Source organism: Brienomyrus brachyistius, chromosome 17 (genome assembly GCF_023856365.1).
Source record: "Brienomyrus brachyistius isolate T26 chromosome 17, BBRACH_0.4, whole genome shotgun sequence".
NCBI lineage: Eukaryota > Metazoa > Chordata > Actinopteri > Osteoglossiformes > Mormyridae > Brienomyrus > Brienomyrus brachyistius.
This window is the reverse complement of record NC_064549.1, coordinates 4,999,645-5,017,927: the sequence shown is the minus strand read 5'-3', so window position 1 is coordinate 5,017,927 and position 18,283 is coordinate 4,999,645. Positions and strand designations below refer to the sequence as shown.

The following is an 18,283-nucleotide window of genomic DNA, read 5'->3' as shown; positions in this document are numbered from 1 at the left end:
GAGGTTCAGGCTCTTCACCTAAATGACCACATCCATGTAATTTCCCTGCGGAGCTAATTAGAACTTTGCTTGTCATTCTTCTGTAACAGTGTAGTAGATACGGAAGCCAAACAACAGAATCCAGAAGCATATAAAGGCCTACAGGTCTGCTGGACGGATAGAGGCATCAAACAGCCATACAGAGGAGGACAAGGTGATACTATGTAATCTGGCAGAGCTTAATGCATCAGAGAATTAGAACGGGATCCTTCTGACTCAGTCCTACAGACTGATAACATGATGAGACAAAAGTCAGCATTTATCCTAATTATTAAGCAATGTGGTTCTTCTGAGCAGGTCTGTTAGTCATGCTCACCGTGGAAGCCAGAGCCAGACGATCAATTAGAAAGAAGCTCCGTGTCTCTGAACGCCACCTCAAGTCAGCTCAGATGGAGAACTCTTCAAGTGAACTTATTTTTCTGCTGAGTGGCTTGAATGAGACTAAAACAAAGAGACAGATCTTTTTTGGCCTTTCCATCCTTGCCTATGTTTTCACCATTTTTGTGAATTTAACTCTGATTTTGACCATATTGCTGGAGAAGATTCTCCATGAGCCCATGTTCATCTTCCTGTGTAATCTGTGTGTAAACTGCATTTGTGGCTCTACAAGTTTCTATCCAAAGCTACTGATTGACCTTCTGTCAGACTCTCATGTGATCTCATACACTGCATGTATAATTCAAATATTTGGAATCTACATGTATCTCTTCTGTGAAAATACAAATTTATCAGTAATGGCTTATGACAGGTATGTTGCAATATGCAAACCGTTGGAATATCACTCTATTATGACGCCTCGGAGAGTAGGAATGTTAGTGCAAATAACGTGGTTCTTAACTTTCACAGAAACAATTGTTGGCATTGGGCTTATAGTCAGGCTGCCCTTGTGTGGATACAGAATTAATAAGCTTTATTGTTTTGACTGGGATGTGGCAAAGTTGTCCTGTATAGATACCACCTTAAACAATTTATATGCCTTCGGTATCATGGCTTTTCATATATTTCAACTCCTTCTAATTATAATCTCCTATGCCCTAATCATCAGGACATGTGTTCAGTCTCAGGCAGAGCGTAATAAGTTCATGGAGACCTGCCTGCCTCATATTATCACTCTGGGTATCCTGGCCGTTTCTGCATCTTTCGACGTTGTATCAGCACGTTTCAGCTCAGATGCCTCCCTGCAATCTCTCAGAAACAGCCTTTCTATAATGTACCTCATTGTTCCTCCAATTCTGAACCCTCTCGTTTATGGTTTGAAACTGAAGCAGCTTCGTAGGATTGTGTGGAGAAGGTTTAACAGCAAAATTACTGCACTGAAATAACTAAGGTGGCATGGAGGTTCAGGGCATCATACTGTTACCTCTCACCTCCAGAGTTTGGGATTAAAATTTGTCCTTTGCTTTATGTGTGGAGTTTGCATTTTCAGCCTGTGTTCCTTGGCTTTCCTTCCACAGCCCAAAACATGTGATTAGGATAACTGGAGTTTTTATTTTGCCCATACATAATGTGCTAGTGCAACTATGTCCCCTATGGGGGACTGGTGTCCTATCTAGCAAGTACCCCGGCCTTGTGCCAAATTCTGCCAAGCGTAGGCTGCAAGCCCAACCTTTCAGGATTGGGTCTTGTCTTGCCCTGTTCAGTCAATCTTCCCGTTTTCACCAACCGGTGTCACTGCGATCCCCTTTCCTCTAGTTTGGTATTGTTTTGTTCCCTAGTGCGTTCCCCTGCTCCCAGTGGTGTGTCACATGGCTGTGCTGGCTGAATGTGCGTCTGACTCCAGTGTCGCTATCCCCACTGTCGAGGGTGTGAGAGTGGCCAGTCTCTGCTTCACTGGACATTTTCAGTTTTGATCTTCTGGTCTCTGTTCACTTTTATGTATGTTTTATTTGTCCCTGCTTGTTTTTAGTTTTGTAGTATTTCATGACATCCCAGTACTTTGCTCTTACTAATGTTTGAGTCCTTGGTGATTGTAACCCTCACCTGTTTCTTGTTACTCCTAGTCTTTGATTAATTGTCAGTTACCTGCATCTGTTTCATGTCTATCCTTACATCATGTGTATATGTGTCCTTCCCCTGTTTGTTTCTCAGTTAGTTATTGCATGTGCTGCATTGTGTTTGGTTCTGTGTTTTCCTTCCCTGCGTTTTGGTATAAGTTTTTTTTTCGTGTCTCTAGTTATAGCCAGTTTAGTTCTAGTTTTCTCTCCTGCCTTTGCTTTGACCTCTCATGGTGCCTTTACTTCCTGCTAATGTATATGTTCCCAGTAAAACCCCTTGTTGTCTCCAAGTCACACTGTGGATCGTTCCTTCCATCATGCCATCCCAAAACTCACCCATTTACCCTGAACAGGATAAGCATCTACATGAAATGACCAACGGTTAATGTCTTTCTTCCTTGATGATCTCGGCCTGCATCATCCTAGAATGACATTAGTCTAGTTGGGCTTTTGCTAGAAAATCACTGGCTAGATATTTCATTTTATCTGAGAAAACACAACCAATAAAAATAACAGACAAGGGTTTATTGGCCAATCATAAATGTAAAATTCAGCAAGATGCCTTGTTGTTGAGATTTCATGTGTCTTTTGTATCAGTTGATAAAATTACTCATCAGTGCACAAAACATAAATATTTAAAATGGCATTTATTGGAAGTAGACAATAAAAATTCCTTACTTCATTGTCTTACTACTCGTCTATTCTCTACATTTCTGAACTATTCCATGCAACACTTAATCCAGTAGGATGCGTAATGCATTTGGACAGTGGATCAGCAGTTGGTGACCCAAGGTCAGAGCCAGTGACATATTGCCACTTGGAGAGACCTTTTTTTCCCCTCATGTTCCAGTGCTGGATGAGCGAGTCTCCCGATGCCATCTGGAGATTGGAGACAAGCTTTATCTTCCTAATCCTTCATGTTCAGCCTTCTTGAGGCTCTCTTACTGTATAGGCTCACTGCCATTCTGACAGTGTGGTCTTTGTGTTCTGCTGCATTTAAAAAGTAATCTCCTTGCTTTTTGCGCAAGAGAAATTCAGGATCTAGAAACCTGTTACAGTGTACAAACATTTTTCAGTTCTTGTTATTGTTCATGATTTTCTTGTCAGAGACTCAGGGCATGAAACAGGCAGGAAATAGGAGGGTGTTGATCTACTTGCAGCTCCACAAATGGGTTTATTACAGATACTGAAAACACTAGAAAATGAAAAAAAAAAAACAAAAGGGATCAAAACTAAAACAAGAGAATGATAAAACAGGAGGCCGGGTTCAAGCTCAAAACTACAGAGTTTTCAGGGAAACACTCAGCCCAGAGAGTCATGTGGCAGTCTGGGGAGCGCGAGTAACACACTAAGGACTTGGAGGACAGGGAGGACAGGGCAGTCAGCGACACCTGCTGGCCAAAAGGGGAGGAGACACAAAGGTTGGGGCAGACGGGTGCAGGCCCTGACATTTCTGCTATATTAATTATGTTACAAAGCAACTAAATCCAATCCTGTTCTCTATTCTAGCACAGTCACACAGTCCAGTTCTTCAAAAATTCCCGTTTAATTTAAGAATTTAATAAAACATTGTCAGAGACTAAATTCCATAATCAACTGGTTAGACGAAGTAACATACTAACAGTGTTGTTATCTTAAAATGAATTCTCGTTGAAAGGTTTACATTTAACGTTAATGTAGCATCATTGTAAATTAATAAATAAATTATCCTATTATTTCACGATTAAATCAGCTCTGGTTCAGGTTCATCTCCTACAGTAAATGACCACATCTATGCAAATTCCCTGCGGAGCTAATTAGAACTTTGCTTGTCATTCTTCTGTAACAGTGTAGTAGATACGGAAGCCAAACAACAGAATCCAGAAGCATATAAAGGCCCACAGGTCTGCTGGACGGATAGAGGCATCAAACAGCCATACAGAGGAGGACATGGTGATACTATGTAATCTGGCAGAGCTTAATGCATCAGACAATTAGAACGGGATCCTTCTGACTCAGTCCTACAGGCAGATAATATGATGAGACAAAAGCCAGCATTTATCCTGACTGTACAGCACTGTGGTTCTTCTGAGCAGGTCTGTTAGCCATGCAAGCCAGAGCCAGACGCTCAGTTAGAAAGAAGCTCCGTGCCTGTAAACGCCACATCAACTCAGCGCAGATGGAGAACTCTTCCAGTGAACTTATTTTTGTGCTGAGTGGCTTGAATGAGACTAAAACAAAGAGACAGATATTTTTTGGCATTTCCATTGTTGCCTATGTTTTCACCATTTTTGTGAATTTAACTCTGATTTTGACCATATTGTTGGAGAAGATTCTCCATGAACCCATGTTCATCTTCCTGTGTAATCTGTGTGTAAACAGCATTTGTGGCTCTACAAGTTTCTATCCAAAGCTACTGATTGACCTTCTGTCAGACTCTCATGTGATCTCATACACTGCATGTATAATTCAAATATTTGTAATTTGCACGTATCTCTTCTGTGAAAGTACCAATTTATCAGTAATGGCTTATGACAGGTATGTTGCAATATGCAAACCGTTGGAGTATCACTCTATTATGACGCCTCGGAGAGTAGGAATGTTGGTGCAAATGACGTGGTTCTTAACTTTCATTGAGACAAATGTTGGCATTGTGCTTTTAGTCAGGCTTCCATTGTGTGGATCCAGAATTAATAAGCTTTATTGTGTTGACTGGGATGTGGTGAAGCTGTCCTGTATTGATACCACCTTAAATAATGTATTTGCCTTTGGTATCATGGTGTTTCATATATTTCAAGTCCTGCTAATTATAATCTCCTATGTTCTAATCACCAGGACATGTGTTCAGTCTCAGGCAGAGCGTAATAAATTCATGGAGACCTGCCTGCCTCATATTATCACTCTGGGTATCTTGGTTGTTTCCGTGTCTTCTGATTTTGTATCAGCACGTTTAAGCTCAGAAGCCTCCCTGCAGGCTCTCAGAAACAGCTTTTCTATAATGTACCTCATTGTTCCTCCAATCCTGAACCCTCTCATTTATGGTCTGAAACTGAAGCAGCTTCGTCGGATTGTGTGGAGAAGGTTCAATAGCAAAATTACTGCACTGAAATAACCAAGCGTGACACGGAGTCTCTGACAGGTCACACTGTCACCTCACAGTTTGGCATTGTTTTGTTCCCTAGTGCATTCCCCTGCTCCCAGTGGTGTGTCACATAGCTGTGCTGGCTGAATGTGCGTCTGACTCCAGTGTCGCTATCCCCACTGTAGAGGGTGTGAGAGTGGCCAGTATCTGCTTCACTGGACATTTTCAGTTTTGATCTTCCGGTCTCTGTTCACTTTTATGTATGTTTTATTTGTCCCTGCTTGTTTTTAGTTTTGTAGTATTTTATGACATCCCAGTACTTTGCTCTTACTAATGTTTGAGTCCTTAGTGATTGTAACCCTCACCAGTTTCTTGTTACTCCTAGTCTTTGATTAATTGTCAGTTACCTGCATCTGTTTCATGTCTATCCTTACATCATGTGTATATGTGTCCTTCCCCTGTTTGTTTCTCAGTTAGTTATTGCATGTGCTGCATTGTGTTTGGTTCTGTGTTTTCCTTCCCTGCGTTTTGGTATAAGTTTTTTTTTCGTGTCTCTAGTTATAGCCAGTTTAGTTCTAGTTTTCTCTCCTGCCTTTGCTTTGACCTCTCATGGTGCCTTTACTTCCTGCTAATGTATATGTTCCCAGTAAAACCCCTTGTTGTCTCCAAGTCACACTGTGGATCGTTCCTTCCATCATGCCATCCCAAAACTCACCCATTTACCCTGAACAGGATAAGCATCTAAATGAAATGACCAACGGTTAATGTCTTTCTTCCTTGATGATCTCAGCCTGCATCATCCTAGAATGACATTAGTCTAGTTGGGCTTTTGCTAGAAAATCACTGGCTAGATATTTCATTTTATCTGAGAAAACACAACCAATAAAAATAACAGACAAGGGTTTATTGGCCAATCATAAATGTAAAATTCAGCAAGATGCCTTGTTGTTGAGATTTCATGTGTCTTTTGTATCAGTTGATAAAATTACTCATCAGTGCACAAAACATAAATATTTAAAATGGCATTTATTGGAAGTAGACAATAAAAATTGCTTACTTCATTGTCTTACTACTCGTCTATTCTCTACATTTCTGAACTATTCCATGCAACACTTAATCCAGTAGGATGCGTAATGCATTTGGACAGTGGATCAGCAGTTGGTGACCCAAGGTCAGAGCCAGTGACATATTGCCACTTGGAGAGACCTTTTTTTCCCCTCATGTTCCAGTGCTGGATGAGCGAGTCTCCCGATGCCATCTGGAGATTGGAGACAGGCTTTATCTTCCTAATCCTTCATGTTCAGCCTTCTTGAGGCTTTCTTACTGTATAGGCTCACTGCCATTCTGACAGTGTGGTCTTTGTGTTCTGCTGCATTTATAAAGTAATGTCACTGCTTTTTGCGCAAGAGAAATTCAGGATCTAGAAACCTGTTACAGTATACAAACATTTTTCAGTTCTTGTTATTGTTCATGATTTTCTTGTCAATGACTCGGGGCATGAAACAGGCAGGAAATAGGAGGGTGCTGATCTACTTGCAGCTCCACAAATGGGTTTATTACAGATACTGAAAACACTAGAAAATGAAAAAAAAAACAAAAGGGATCAAAACTAAAACAAGAGAATGATAAAACAGGAGGCCGGGTTCAAGCTCAAAACTACAGAGTTTTCAGGGAAGCACTCAGCCCAGAGAGCCATGTGGCAGTCTGGGGAGCACGAGAAACACACTAAGGACTTGGAGGACAGGGAGGACAGGGCAGTCAGCGACACCTGCTGGCCAAAAGGGGAGGAGACACAAAGGTTGGGGCAGACGGGTGCAGGCCCTGACATTTCTGCTATATTAATTATGTTACAAAGCAACTAAATCCAATCCTGTTCTCTATTCTAGCACAGTCATATACTCCAGTTCTTTAAAAAAAATATCATTTAATTTAAAAATGAAATAAAACATTGTCAGAGACAAGATTCCATAAACTAATGTTTAGGCGAAGTAACATACTGACATTTTTGTTAACTTAAAATGAATTCTCATTGAAAGGTTTACATTGTGACATTTATGTAGCATCATTGAACCTTATTAAATAAATGATCCTATTATTTCACGATTGAATCGGCTGAGGTTCAGGCTCTTCACCTAAATGACCACATCCATGTAATTTCCCTGCGGAGCTAATTAGAACTTTGCTTGTCATTCTTCTGTAACAGTGTAGTAGATACGGAAGCCAAACAACAGAATCCAGAAGCATATAAAGGCCTACAGGTCTGCTGGACGGATAGAGGCATCAAACAGCCATACAGAGGAGGACAAGGTGATACTATGTAATCTGGCAGAGCTTAATGCATCAGAGAATTAGAACGGGATCCTTCTGACTCAGTCCTACAGACTGATAATATGATGAGACAAAAGTCAGCATTTATCCTAATTATTAAGCAATGTGGTTCTTCTGAGCAGGTCTGTTAGTCATGCTCAACGTGGAAGCCAGAGCCAGACGATCAATTAGAAAGAAGTTCCGTGTCTCTGAACGCCACCTCAAGTCAGCTCAGATGGAGAACTCTTCAAGTGAACTTATTTTTCTGCTGAGTGGCTTGAACGAGACTAGAACAAAGAGACAGATCTTTTTTGGCCTTTCCATCCTTGCCTATGTTTTCACCATTTTTGTGAATTTAACTCTGATTTTGACCATATTGCTGGAGAAGATTCTCCATGAGCCCATGTTCATCTTCCTGTGTAATCTGTGTGTAAACAGCATTTGTGGCTGTTCAAGTTTCTATCCAAAGCTACTGATTGACCTTCTGTCAGACTCTCAAGTGATCTCATACACTGCATGTATAATTCAAATATTTGTAATCTGCACGTATCTCTTCTGTGAAAGTACCAATTTATCAGTAATGGCTTATGACAGGTATGTTGCAATATGCAAACCGTTGGAGTATCACTCTATTATGACGCCTCGGAGAGTAGGAATGTTAGTGCAAATAACGTGGTTCTTAACTTTCACAGAAACAATTGTTGGCATTGGGCTTATAGTCAGGCTGCCCTTGTGTGGATACAGAATTAATAAGCTTTATTGTTTTGACTGGGATGTGGCAAAGTTGTCCTGTATAGATACCACCTTAAACAATTTATATGCCTTCGGTATCATGGCTTTTCATATATTTCAACTCCTTCTAATTATAATCTCCTATGCCCTAATCATCAGGACATGTGTTCAGTCTCAGGCAGAGCGTAATAAGTTCATGGAGACCTGCCTGCCTCATATTATCACTCTGGGTATCCTGGCCGTTTCTGCATCTTTCGACGTTGTATCAGCACGTTTCAGCTCAGATGCCTCCCTGCAGGCTCTCAGAAACAGCCTTTCTATAATGTACCTCATTGTTCCTCCAATTCTGAACCCTCTCGTTTATGGTTTGAAACTGAAGCAGCTTCGTAGGATTGTGTGGAGAAGGTTTAACAGCAAAATTATTGCACTGAAATAACTAAGGTGGCATGGAGGTTCAGGGCATCATACTGTTACCTCTCACCTCCAGAGTTTGGGATTAAAATTTGTCCTTTGCTTTATGTGTGGAGTTTGCATTTTCAGCCTGTGTTCCTTGGCTTTCCTTCCACAGCCCAACACATGTGATTAGGATAACTGGAGTTTTTATTTTGCCCATACATAATGTGCTAGTGCAACTATGTCCCCTATGGGGGACTGGTGTCCTATCTAGCAAGTACCCCGGCCTTGTGCCTAATTCTGCCAAGCGTAGGCTGCAAGCCCAACCTTTCAGGATTGGGTCTTGTCTTGCCCTGTTCAGTCAATCTTCTCGTTTTCACCAACCGGTGTCACTGCGATCCCCTTTCCTCTAGTTTGGTATTGTTTTGTTCCCTAGTGCGTTCCCCTGCTCCCAGTGGTGTGTCACATTGCTGTGCTGGCTGAATGTGCGTCTGACTCCAGTGTCGCTGTCCCCACTGTCGAGGGTGTGAGAGTGGCCAGTCTCTGCTTCACTGGACATTTTCAGTTTTTATTTCCCGATCTCTGTTCACTTCTATGTATGTTTTATTTTTCCCTGCTTGTTTTTAGTTTTGTAGTATTTTATGACATCCCAGTACTTTGCTCTTACTGTTTGAGTCCTTAGTGATTGTGACCCTCACCTGTTTCTTGTTACTCCTAGTCTTTGATTAATTGTCAGTTACCTGCATCTGTTTCATGTCTATCCTTACATCATGTGTATATGCGTCCTTCCCCTGTTTGTTTCTCAGTTAGTTATTGCATGTGCTGCATTGTGTTTGGTTCTGTGTTTTCCTTCCCTGTGTTTTGGTATAAGTTTTTTTTCCGTGTCTCTAGTTATAGCCAGTTTAGTTCTAATTTTCTGTCCTGCCTTTGCTTTGACCTCTCATGGTGCCTTTACTTCCTGCTAAAGTATATGTTCCCAGTAAAACCCCTTCTTGTCTCCAAGTCACACTGTGGATCGTTCCTTCCATCATGCCACCCCAAAACTCACCCATTGACCCTGAACAGGATAAGTATCTAGATGAAATGACCAACGGTTAATGTCTTTCTTGCTTGATGATCTCGGCCTGCATCATCCTAGATTGACATTAGTGTAGTTGGGCTTTTGCTAGAAAATCAATGGCTAGATATTTCATTTTATCTGAGAAAAAACAACCAATAAAAGTACCAGACAAGGTTTTATTGGCCAATAATAAATATGAAATTCAGAAAGATACCTTGTTGTTGAGATTTCATGTGGCTTTTGTATCTGTTGATAAAATTACTCATCAGTGCACAAAACACGAATCTTTAAAATGGCATTCATTGGAAGTAGACAATAAAAATTGCTTACTTCATTGTCTTACTACTCGTCTATTCTCTACATTTCTTAAGTATGCCATGCAACACTTAATCCAGTAGGATGCGTAATGCATTTGGACAGTGGATCAGCAGTTGGTGACCCAAGGTCAGAGCCAGTGACATATTGCCACTTGAAGGGACTTGTTTTTCCCCTCATGTTCCAGTGCTGGATGAGCGAGTCTCCCGATGCCATCTGGAGATTGGAGACAAGCTTTATCTTCCTAATCCTTCATGTTCAGCCTTCTTGAGGCTCTCTTACTGTATAGGCTCACTGCCATTCTGACAGTGTGGTCTTTGTGTTCTGCTGCATTTGTAAAATAATGTCACTGCATTTGCGCAAGAGAAATTCAGGATCTAGAAACCTGTTACAGTATAAAAACAGTTTTCAGTTCTTGTTATTGTTCATGATTTTCTTGTCAGAGACTCAGGGCATGAAACAGGCAGGAAATAGGAGGGTGTTGATCTACTTGCAACTCCACAAATTGGTTTATTACAGATACTGAAAACACTAGAAAATGAAAAAAAACAAAAGGGATCAAAACTAAAACAAGAGAATTATGAAACAGGAGGCCGGGTTCAAGCTCAAAACTACAGAGTTTTCAGGGAAGCACTCAGCCCAGAGAGCCATGTGGCAGTCTGGGGAGCGCGAGTAACACACTAAGGACTTGGAGGACAGGGAGGACAGGGCAGTCAGCGACACCTGCTGGCCAAAAGGGGAGGAGCCACAAAGGTTGGGGCAGACGGGTGCAGGCCCTGACATTTCTGCTATATTAATTATGTTACAAAACAACTACATCCAATCCTGTTCTCTATTCTAGCACAGTCACACAGTCCAGTTCTTCAAAAATTCCCATATAATTTAAGAATTTAATAAAACATTGTCAGAGGCAAGATTCCATAATCAACTGGTTAGACGAAGTAACATACTAACAGTGTTGTTATCTTAAAATGAATTCTCGTCGAAAGGTTTACATTTGACATTAATGTAGCATCATTGTAAATTAATAAATAAATTATCCTATTATTTCACTATTAAATCAGCTCTGGTTCAGGTTCATCTCCTACAGTAAATGACCGCATCTATGCAAATTCCCTGCGGAGCTAATTAGAACTTTGCTTGTCATTCTTCTGTAACAGTGTAGTAGATACGGAAGCCAAACAACAGAATCCAGAAGCATATAAAGGCCCACAGGTCTGCTGGACAGACAGAGGCATCAAACAGCCATACAGAGGAGGACATGGTGATACTATGTAATCTGGCAGAGGTTAATGCATCAGACAATTAGAATGGGATCCTTCTGACTCAGTCCTACAGACAGATAATATGATAAGACAAAAGTCAGCATTTATCCTGACTGTACAGCACTGTGGTTCTTCAGAGCAGGTCTGTTAACCATGCAAGCCAGAGCCAGACGCTCAGTTAGAAAGAAGCTCAGTGCCTGTGAACGCCACCTCAAGTCAGCGCAGATGGAGAACTCTTCCAGTGAACTTATTTTTGTGCTACATGGCTTGAACGAGACTAGAACAAAGAGACAGACCTTTTTTGGCCTTTCCATTGTTGCCTATGTTTTCACCATTTTTGCGAATTTAACTCTGATTTTGACCATATTGCTTGAAAAAAATCTCCATGAGCCCATGTTCATCTTCCTGTGTAATCTGTGTGTAAACAGCATTTGTGGCTCTACAAGTTTCTATCCAAAGCTACTGATTGACCTTCTGTCAGACTCTCATGTGATCTCATACACTGCATGTATAATTCAAATATTTGGAATCTACATATATCTCTTCTGTGAAATAACTAATTTAACAGTAATGGCTTTTGACAGGTATGTTGCAATATGCAAACCGTTGGAGTATCACTCTATTATGACGCCTCGGAGAGTAGGAATGTTGGTGCAAATAACATGGATCTTAACTTTAATTGAGACAATTGTTGGTATTGTGCTTATAGTCCGTCTGCCCTTGTGTGGATCCAGAATTGATAAGCTTTATTGTTTTGACTGGGATGTGGCAAAACTGTCCTGTATAGATACCACCTTAAACAATCTATATGCCTTCTGCATACTGAGTTTTCACATATTTCAGTTCCTGCTAATAATCATCTCCTATGTTCTAATCACCAGGACATGTGTTCAGTCTCAGGCAGAGCGTAATAAGTTTATGGAGACCTGCCTACCTCATCTTATCACACTGGGCATCCTGGCTGTTTCTGTGTCTTTCGACGTTGTATCAGCACGTTTCAGCTCAGATGCCTCCCTGCAGGCTCTCAGAAACAGCCTTTCTATAATGTACCTCATTGTTCCTCCAATCCTGAACCCTCTCATTTATGGTCTGAAACTGAAGCAGCTTCGTAGGATTGTGTGGAGAAGGTTCAACAGCAGAATTACTGCACTGAAATAACCAAGCGTGACAAGGAGTCTCGGGCAGGTGACACTGTCACCTCACAGTTTGGCATTGTTTTGTTCCCTAGTGCGTTCCCCTGCTCCCAGTGGTGTGTCACATGGCTGTGCTGGCTGAATGTGCGTCTGACTCCACTGTCGCTATCCCCACTGTCGTGGGTGTGAGAGTGGCCAGTCTCTGCTTCACTGGACATTTTCAGTTTTTATTTCCCGGTCTCTGTTCACTTTTATGTATGTTTTATTTGTCCCTGCTTGTTTGTAGTTTTGTAGTATTTTATGACGTCCCAGTACTTTGCTCTTACTAATGTTTGAGTCCTTAGTGATTGTAACCCTCACCTGTTTCTTGTTACTCCTAGTCTTTGATTGTCAGTTACCTGCATCTGTTTCATGTCTATCCTTACATCATGTGTATATGCGTCCTTCCCCTGTTTGTTTCTCAGTTAGTTATTGCATGTGCTGCATTGTGTTTGGTTCTGTGTTTTCCTTCCCTGTGTTTTGGTATAAGTTTTTTTTCCGTGTCTCTAGTTATAGCCAGTTTAGTTCTAGTTTTCTCTCCTGCCTTTGCTTTGGCCTCTCATGGTCCCTTTACTTCCTGCTAATGTATATGTTCCCAGTAAAACCCCTTCTTGTCTCCAAGTCACACTGTGGATCGTTCCTTCCATCATGCCACCCCAAAACTCACCCATTGACCCTGAACAGGATAAGCATCTAAATGAAATGACCAACGGTTAATGTCTTTCTTGCTTGATGATCTCGGCCTGCATCATCCTAGATTGACATTAGTCTAGTTGGGCTTTTGCTAGAAAATCAATGGCTAGATATTTCATTTTATCTGAGAAAACACAACCAATAAAAATAACAGACAAGGTTTTATTGGCCAATCATAAATGTAAAATTCAGAAAGATGCCTTGTTGTTGAGATTTCATGTGTCTTTTGTATCTGTTGATAAAATTACTCATCAGTGCACAAAACATAAATATTTAAAATGGCATTTATTGGAAGTAGACAATAAAAATTGCTTACTTCATTGTCTTACTACTCGTCTATTCTCTACATTTCTTAAGTATGCCATGCAACACTTAATCCAGTAGGATGCTTAATGCATTTGGAAAGTGGATCAGCAGTTGGTGACCCAAGGTCAGAGCCAGTGACATATTGCCACTTGGAGAGACTTGTTTTTCCCCTCATGTTCCAGTGCTGGATGAGCGAGTCTCCCGATGCCATCTGGAGATTGGAGACAGGCTTTATCTTCCTAATCCTTCATGTTCAGCCTTCTTGAGGCTCTCTTACTGTATAGGCTCACTGCCATTCTGACAGTGTGGTCTTTGTGTTCTGCTGCATTTAAAAAGTAATCTCACTGCTTTTTGCGCAAGAGAAATTCAGGATCTAGAAACCTGTTACAGTGTACAAACATTTTTCAGTTCTTGTTATTGTTCATGATTTTCTTGTCAGAGACTCAGGGCATGAAACAGGCAGGAAATAGGAGGGTGTTGATCTACTTGCAGCTCCACAAATGGGTTTATTACAGATACTGAAAACACTAGAAAATGAAAAAAAAAAACAAAAGGGATCAAAACTAAAACAAGAGAATGATAAAACAGGAGGCCTGGTTTAAGCTCAAAACTACAGAGTTTTCAGGGAAACACTCAGCCCAGAGAGCCATGTGGCAGTCTAGGGAGCGCGAGTAACACACTAAGGACTTGGAGGACAGGGAGGACAGGGCAGTCAGCGACACCTGCTGGCCAAAAGGGGAGGAGACACAAAGGTTGGGGCAGACGGGTGCAGGCCCTGACATTTCTGCTATATTAATTATGTTACAAAGCAACTAAATCCAATCCTGTTCTCTATTCTAGCACAGTCACACAGTCCAGTTCTTCAAAAATTCCCATTTAATTTAAGAATTTATAAAACATTGTCAGAGACTAAATTCCATAATCAACTGGTTAGACGAAGTAACATACTAACAGTGTTGTTATCCATCCATCCATCCATTTTCCAAACCGCTTATCCTATTGGGTCGCGGGGGGTCCGGAGCCTATCCCGGAATCAATGGGCACGAGGCAGGGAACAACCCAGGATGGGGGGCCAGCCCATCGCAGGGCACACTCACACACCATTCACTCACACATGCACACCTATGGGCAATTCAGCAACTCCAATTAGCCTCAGCATGTTTTTGGACTGTGGGGGGAAACCGGAGTACCTGGAGGAAACCCCACGACGACACGGGGAGAACATGCAAACTCCGCACACATGTGGCGGAGACTCGAACCCGGGTCCCAGAGGTGTGAGGCGACAGTGCTAACCACTGCACCACCATGCCGCCCCCCAGTGTTGTTATCTTAAAATGAATTCTTGTTGAAAGGTTTCCATTTGACATTAATGTAGCATCATTGTAAATTAATAAATAAATTATCCTATTATTTCACGATTAAATCAGCTCTGGTTCAGGTTCATCTCCTACAGTAAATGACCACATCTATGCAAATTCCCTGCGGAGCTAATTAGAACTTTGTTTGTCTTTCTTCTGTAACAGTGTAGTAGATACGGAAGCCAAACAACTGAATCCAGAAGCATATAAAGGCCTACAGGTCTGCTGGACGGATAGAGGCATCAAACAGCCATACAGAGGAGGACATGGTGATACTATGTAATCTGGCAGAGGTTAATGCATCAGACAATTAGAACGGGATCCTTCTGACTCAGATCTACAGACAGATAATATGATGAGACAAAAGCCAGCATTTTTCCTGACTGTACAGCATTGTGGTTCTTCTGAGCAGGTCTGTTAGCTATGCAAGCCAGAGCCAGACGCTCAGTTAGAAAGAAGCTCAGTGCCTGTAAACGCCACGTCAACTCAGCACAGATGGAGAACTCTTCCAGTGAACTTATTTTTGTGCTGAGTGGCTTGAATGAGACTAAAACAAAGAGACAGATATTTTTTGGCCTTTCCATTGTTGCCTATGCTTTTACAATTTTTGCAAATTTAACTCTGATTTTGACCATATTGCTGGAAAAAATTCTCCATGAGCCCATGTTCATCTTCCTGTGTAACCTGTGTGTAAACAGCATTTGTGGCTCTACAAGTTTCTATCCAAAGCTACTGATTGACCTTCTGTCAGACTCTCATGTGATCTCATACACTGCATGTATAATTCAAATATTTGGAATCTGCATGTATCTCTTCTGTGAAAGTACCAATTTATCAGTAATGGCTTATGACAGGTATGTTGCAATATGCAAACCGTTAGAGTATCACTCTATTATGACGCCTCGGAGAGTAGGAATGTTATTGCAAATTACATGGTTCTTAACTTTCATTGAGACAATTGTTGGCATTGTGCTTTTAGTCAGGCTACCCTTGTGTGGATCCAGAATTGATAAGCTTTATTGTTTTGACTGGGATGTGGTGAAGCTGTCCTGTATTGATAACACCTTAAACAATGTGTTTGCCTTGGTCATCATGGTTTTTCATATATGTCAAATCCTGATAATCATAATTTCCTATGTCCTCATCATCAAGATATGTGTACGGTCTCAGGCAGAGCGTAATAAGTTCATGGAGACCTGCCTGCCTCATCTTATCACTCTGGGTATCTTGGTTGTTTCTGCTTCTATTGATTTTATATCAGCACGTTTAAGCTCAGATGCCTCCCTGCAGGCTCTCAGAAACAGCCTTTCTATAATGTACCTCATTGTTCCTCCAATTCTGAACCCTCTCATTTATGGTCTGAAACTGAAGCAGCTTCGTAGGATTGTGTGGAGTCGATTCAACAGCAGAATTACTGCACTGAAATAACCAAGGATGGCACAGAAGTTCAGGAGGGGGTCACACTGTCGCCTCACACCTCCAGGATTGGGAATTAGAATCTTTACTCTGCTTTCTGTGCATGCATTATTTTCTCTATGTTAAGTGGTGTTCCTTTTACAGTGCAAAACACACAATTGGTGTAATTTGTGTCTCCACATTTTCCATCAATGTGCATCTTTGTGACCTATGATGTTCTTGTATCTTATGTAGAGAGTACCCCAGCCTTGTGCCCTAAGCTGCCTGGGATTGGTACCAGGCCCCCCGTGACCCTGAACAGTATAAGCTTTTAGATGTTTGTCATAAGTGTATATATGTATTTGCCTGTACCGAGGTCCCTAGCGTGGTCATTAATGTCATCTAAGTCCTGACAGTGTTTACTGTCGTCTTTGCTTTGTTCCCCTTTGTTTAGTCTGTAAGTGTGTCCATGGTCCTAGTGCCCTGGACCTGTACCTGACACTCCCCTTGTTATCCAAGCCCCTAGACTCTCCTTATTGTTTCTCCCTGCCTTTGTTAGACCCTCGTGTTCCTTTAGTTTCTTTTAGTTTGTGTGTTTGGACTCTCAATAAAGTCCTTCAGTTCATTTGCATGCTGCTTTCCTGGCTCTCCATCTATCCAGTTGTCACAATTCCATAAGTTAATGGTTAGATTAATAATTATACTGACCCTGTCGTCATTCAAAACTGCATTCTTGTTGAAGAGTACACATTTGATATTAATGTGGTATTAGTGTAAATGAAATATATGATGCTGGTGATACATCATTAAATCAATTCAGGGCTTCATCATAAATGACCACACTTGTACAATTTCCCTTTAGAGCTATTTATTGTAGGACTGTGATTGTCATGTTTTCCTGGGCTTTTCCTGGGCAGCCGACTGACGAGTCGGAGTGAGGGGATGTTAGGAGAAAGCGCCGTAGCTTTCACTCCTACAATCTCCTGTGTGAGGAAGCGCCGCAGCTTACTACTCACACACTTCCACTTCTAGGACCCAGGAATAATCGAGACAGCACACGTCTTTCTGTTTTACTTGCGCAAGGGTGCCCACTTCAGGTGCAACAGACAGTATCTGCGCCTCTGTTGAGTGTCACACCGGACAGTCCCTTGGCTTCTTTATTTATAGGGTAGGGGAGGGGTTACATGGGTCTTGTCTTTAACTAGTCAATGCTGTGTGAGGCCTCCGTGAAACAGGGTTAATACAAAGCATTACATATCTCAAGGTGGGCCCCCTGCTATGTTGACAGAATCTGTTTCCTTTCTCAAGGTCTCTTATTCCTGCGTCACAATCTGGTAGGCCCCTGTGAGGACATCTTGTCTGCAACCCTTTCTGGGCCATGGGTTAGTTGTTAAGGGTTGCACGTACACATATAGGAGGATAATAATATGATAAAATACACAGATACACTCTAACAGGGGACCCGCAGGCGACCGATGAGTCGAAGCGGGGGAAGCCGCAGGTGACCGACAAAGCGTCGGAGCCAAGGTCAAAGGCGACCAATGAGGCATTGGAGGGGGACCCACAGGTGACCGCCGAGCAGGAGCCCAGGGAACTGCAGGTAACCACCAGGCAGGAACCGGAGGACCCGCAGGCACCCCTCGAGCCACAGTCATAGGGACCAAGGGCGAGCCAGGGGGCAGGATGGGCGGGACACGACCCCAGTGTAGGTGTCCTCTCCCTTTCCGGAAGACCGAAAGGTGAGGACCCGGCCAGGATCTGCCATGTTGGGGTGTTGGCTGGGGTGACCCAATGGAAGAGTACACTGGGGCCATCAGGTTAATCCCCAAAGGGTCCCACTCAAGCTCCACCTCCACCAAGGGGAGAGAGGCTGGTGTCTGACAGTTGGGGACCTCCTCCTGCCCATCTGACCCTCCAGTTTTCTCCCTAGCGTGACCCTAGCAAGCCACGCCTGGAGCTTGTTTCTAACCTCTCATTCCTGCCCTCGTGTTGCTCTCACTCAACTCCCTCCTGGTTATTCCCTCATTTCTCATGCATTTAGGTGCTTCCCAGTGCTCTGAATCCCAGATTCATCATTGATGTTGAGCCTTCGTGCTGCCCATGTCCTATACTCCCTTCTGATCCCCCATGGTGCAGTTCGTTTTCAGTTCTGTTAAGTATTTTTAAATAAATTTCTTTTGGTTGCTCCTCCTC

General features: G+C 42.2%; 4 protein-coding genes and 1 long non-coding RNA gene across 22 annotated transcripts in view; 4 read left to right on the top strand and 1 right to left on the bottom strand.

The window, feature by feature from the left end:
• The window catches only part of LOC125712134 (olfactory receptor 2G6-like), a 62,803-nt gene extending 50,296 nt beyond the window's left edge, over positions 1-12,507 (top strand). For 4 of the 12 annotated variants that reach the window (XM_048981828.1, XM_048981827.1, XM_048981830.1 and 1 more), the window contains exons 2-3: positions 7,402-7,995; positions 11,751-12,507. In XM_048981828.1, the coding sequence (XP_048837785.1) occupies positions 7,556-7,995; positions 11,751-12,324 (1,014 nt within the window). In that variant the 5' untranslated portion in view covers positions 7,402-7,555 and the 3' untranslated portion in view covers positions 12,325-12,507. Of the gene's footprint in view, positions 1-144; positions 788-3,931; positions 3,966-7,352; positions 9,245-11,750 lie in introns of those variants that run through there. The other 8 variants (XM_048981831.1, XM_048981833.1, XM_048981826.1 and 5 more) reach the window with 7 other exon arrangements.
• The window catches only part of LOC125712155 (uncharacterized), a 59,819-nt gene extending 44,186 nt beyond the window's left edge, over positions 1-15,633 (bottom strand). The window contains exons 1-2 of the long non-coding RNA XR_007383200.1: positions 15,380-15,633; positions 414-617 (exon numbers count right to left, since the gene is read on the bottom strand). This is a non-coding gene — a long non-coding RNA (uncharacterized LOC125712155). The remainder of the gene's footprint in view (positions 1-413; positions 618-15,379) is intronic.
• LOC125712137 (olfactory receptor 7G1-like) overlaps positions 1-18,283 on the top strand; it is a 55,404-nt gene that overhangs the window by 27,412 nt on the left and 9,709 nt on the right. The window contains exons 2-3 of one of the 4 annotated variants that reach the window (XR_007383198.1): positions 15,550-17,034; positions 17,586-18,030. The exons of the other annotated variants lie outside the window; for them this stretch is intronic. The gene's annotated coding sequence lies outside the window, so the exon portion shown is untranslated. Of the gene's footprint in view, positions 1-15,549; positions 17,035-17,585; positions 18,031-18,283 lie in introns of those variants that run through there. 4 annotated transcript variants of the gene reach the window in all.
• The window catches only part of LOC125712133 (olfactory receptor 1M1-like), a 77,169-nt gene that overhangs the window by 54,634 nt on the left and 4,252 nt on the right, over positions 1-18,283 (top strand). The window contains exon 2 of one of the 3 annotated variants that reach the window (XM_048981815.1): positions 5,094-5,216. The exons of 1 other annotated variant lie outside the window; for it this stretch is intronic. In XM_048981815.1, coding sequence (XP_048837772.1) covers positions 5,094-5,124 — 31 coding nt within the window. In that variant the 3' untranslated portion in view covers positions 5,125-5,216. Of the gene's footprint in view, positions 1-1,330; positions 1,362-5,093; positions 5,217-18,283 lie in introns of those variants that run through there. One more of the 3 variants, XM_048981820.1, reaches the window with a different exon arrangement.
• Positions 1-18,283, top strand: part of LOC125712136 (olfactory receptor 4S1-like) — a 51,916-nt gene that overhangs the window by 30,137 nt on the left and 3,496 nt on the right. Inside the window, exon 1 of one of the 2 annotated variants that reach the window (XM_048981838.1) lies at positions 3,932-4,550. The exons of the other annotated variant lie outside the window; for it this stretch is intronic. Coding sequence (XP_048837795.1) covers positions 4,120-4,550 — 431 coding nt within the window. The 5' untranslated portion in view covers positions 3,932-4,119. Of the gene's footprint in view, positions 1-3,931; positions 4,551-18,283 lie in introns of those variants that run through there. 2 annotated transcript variants of the gene reach the window in all.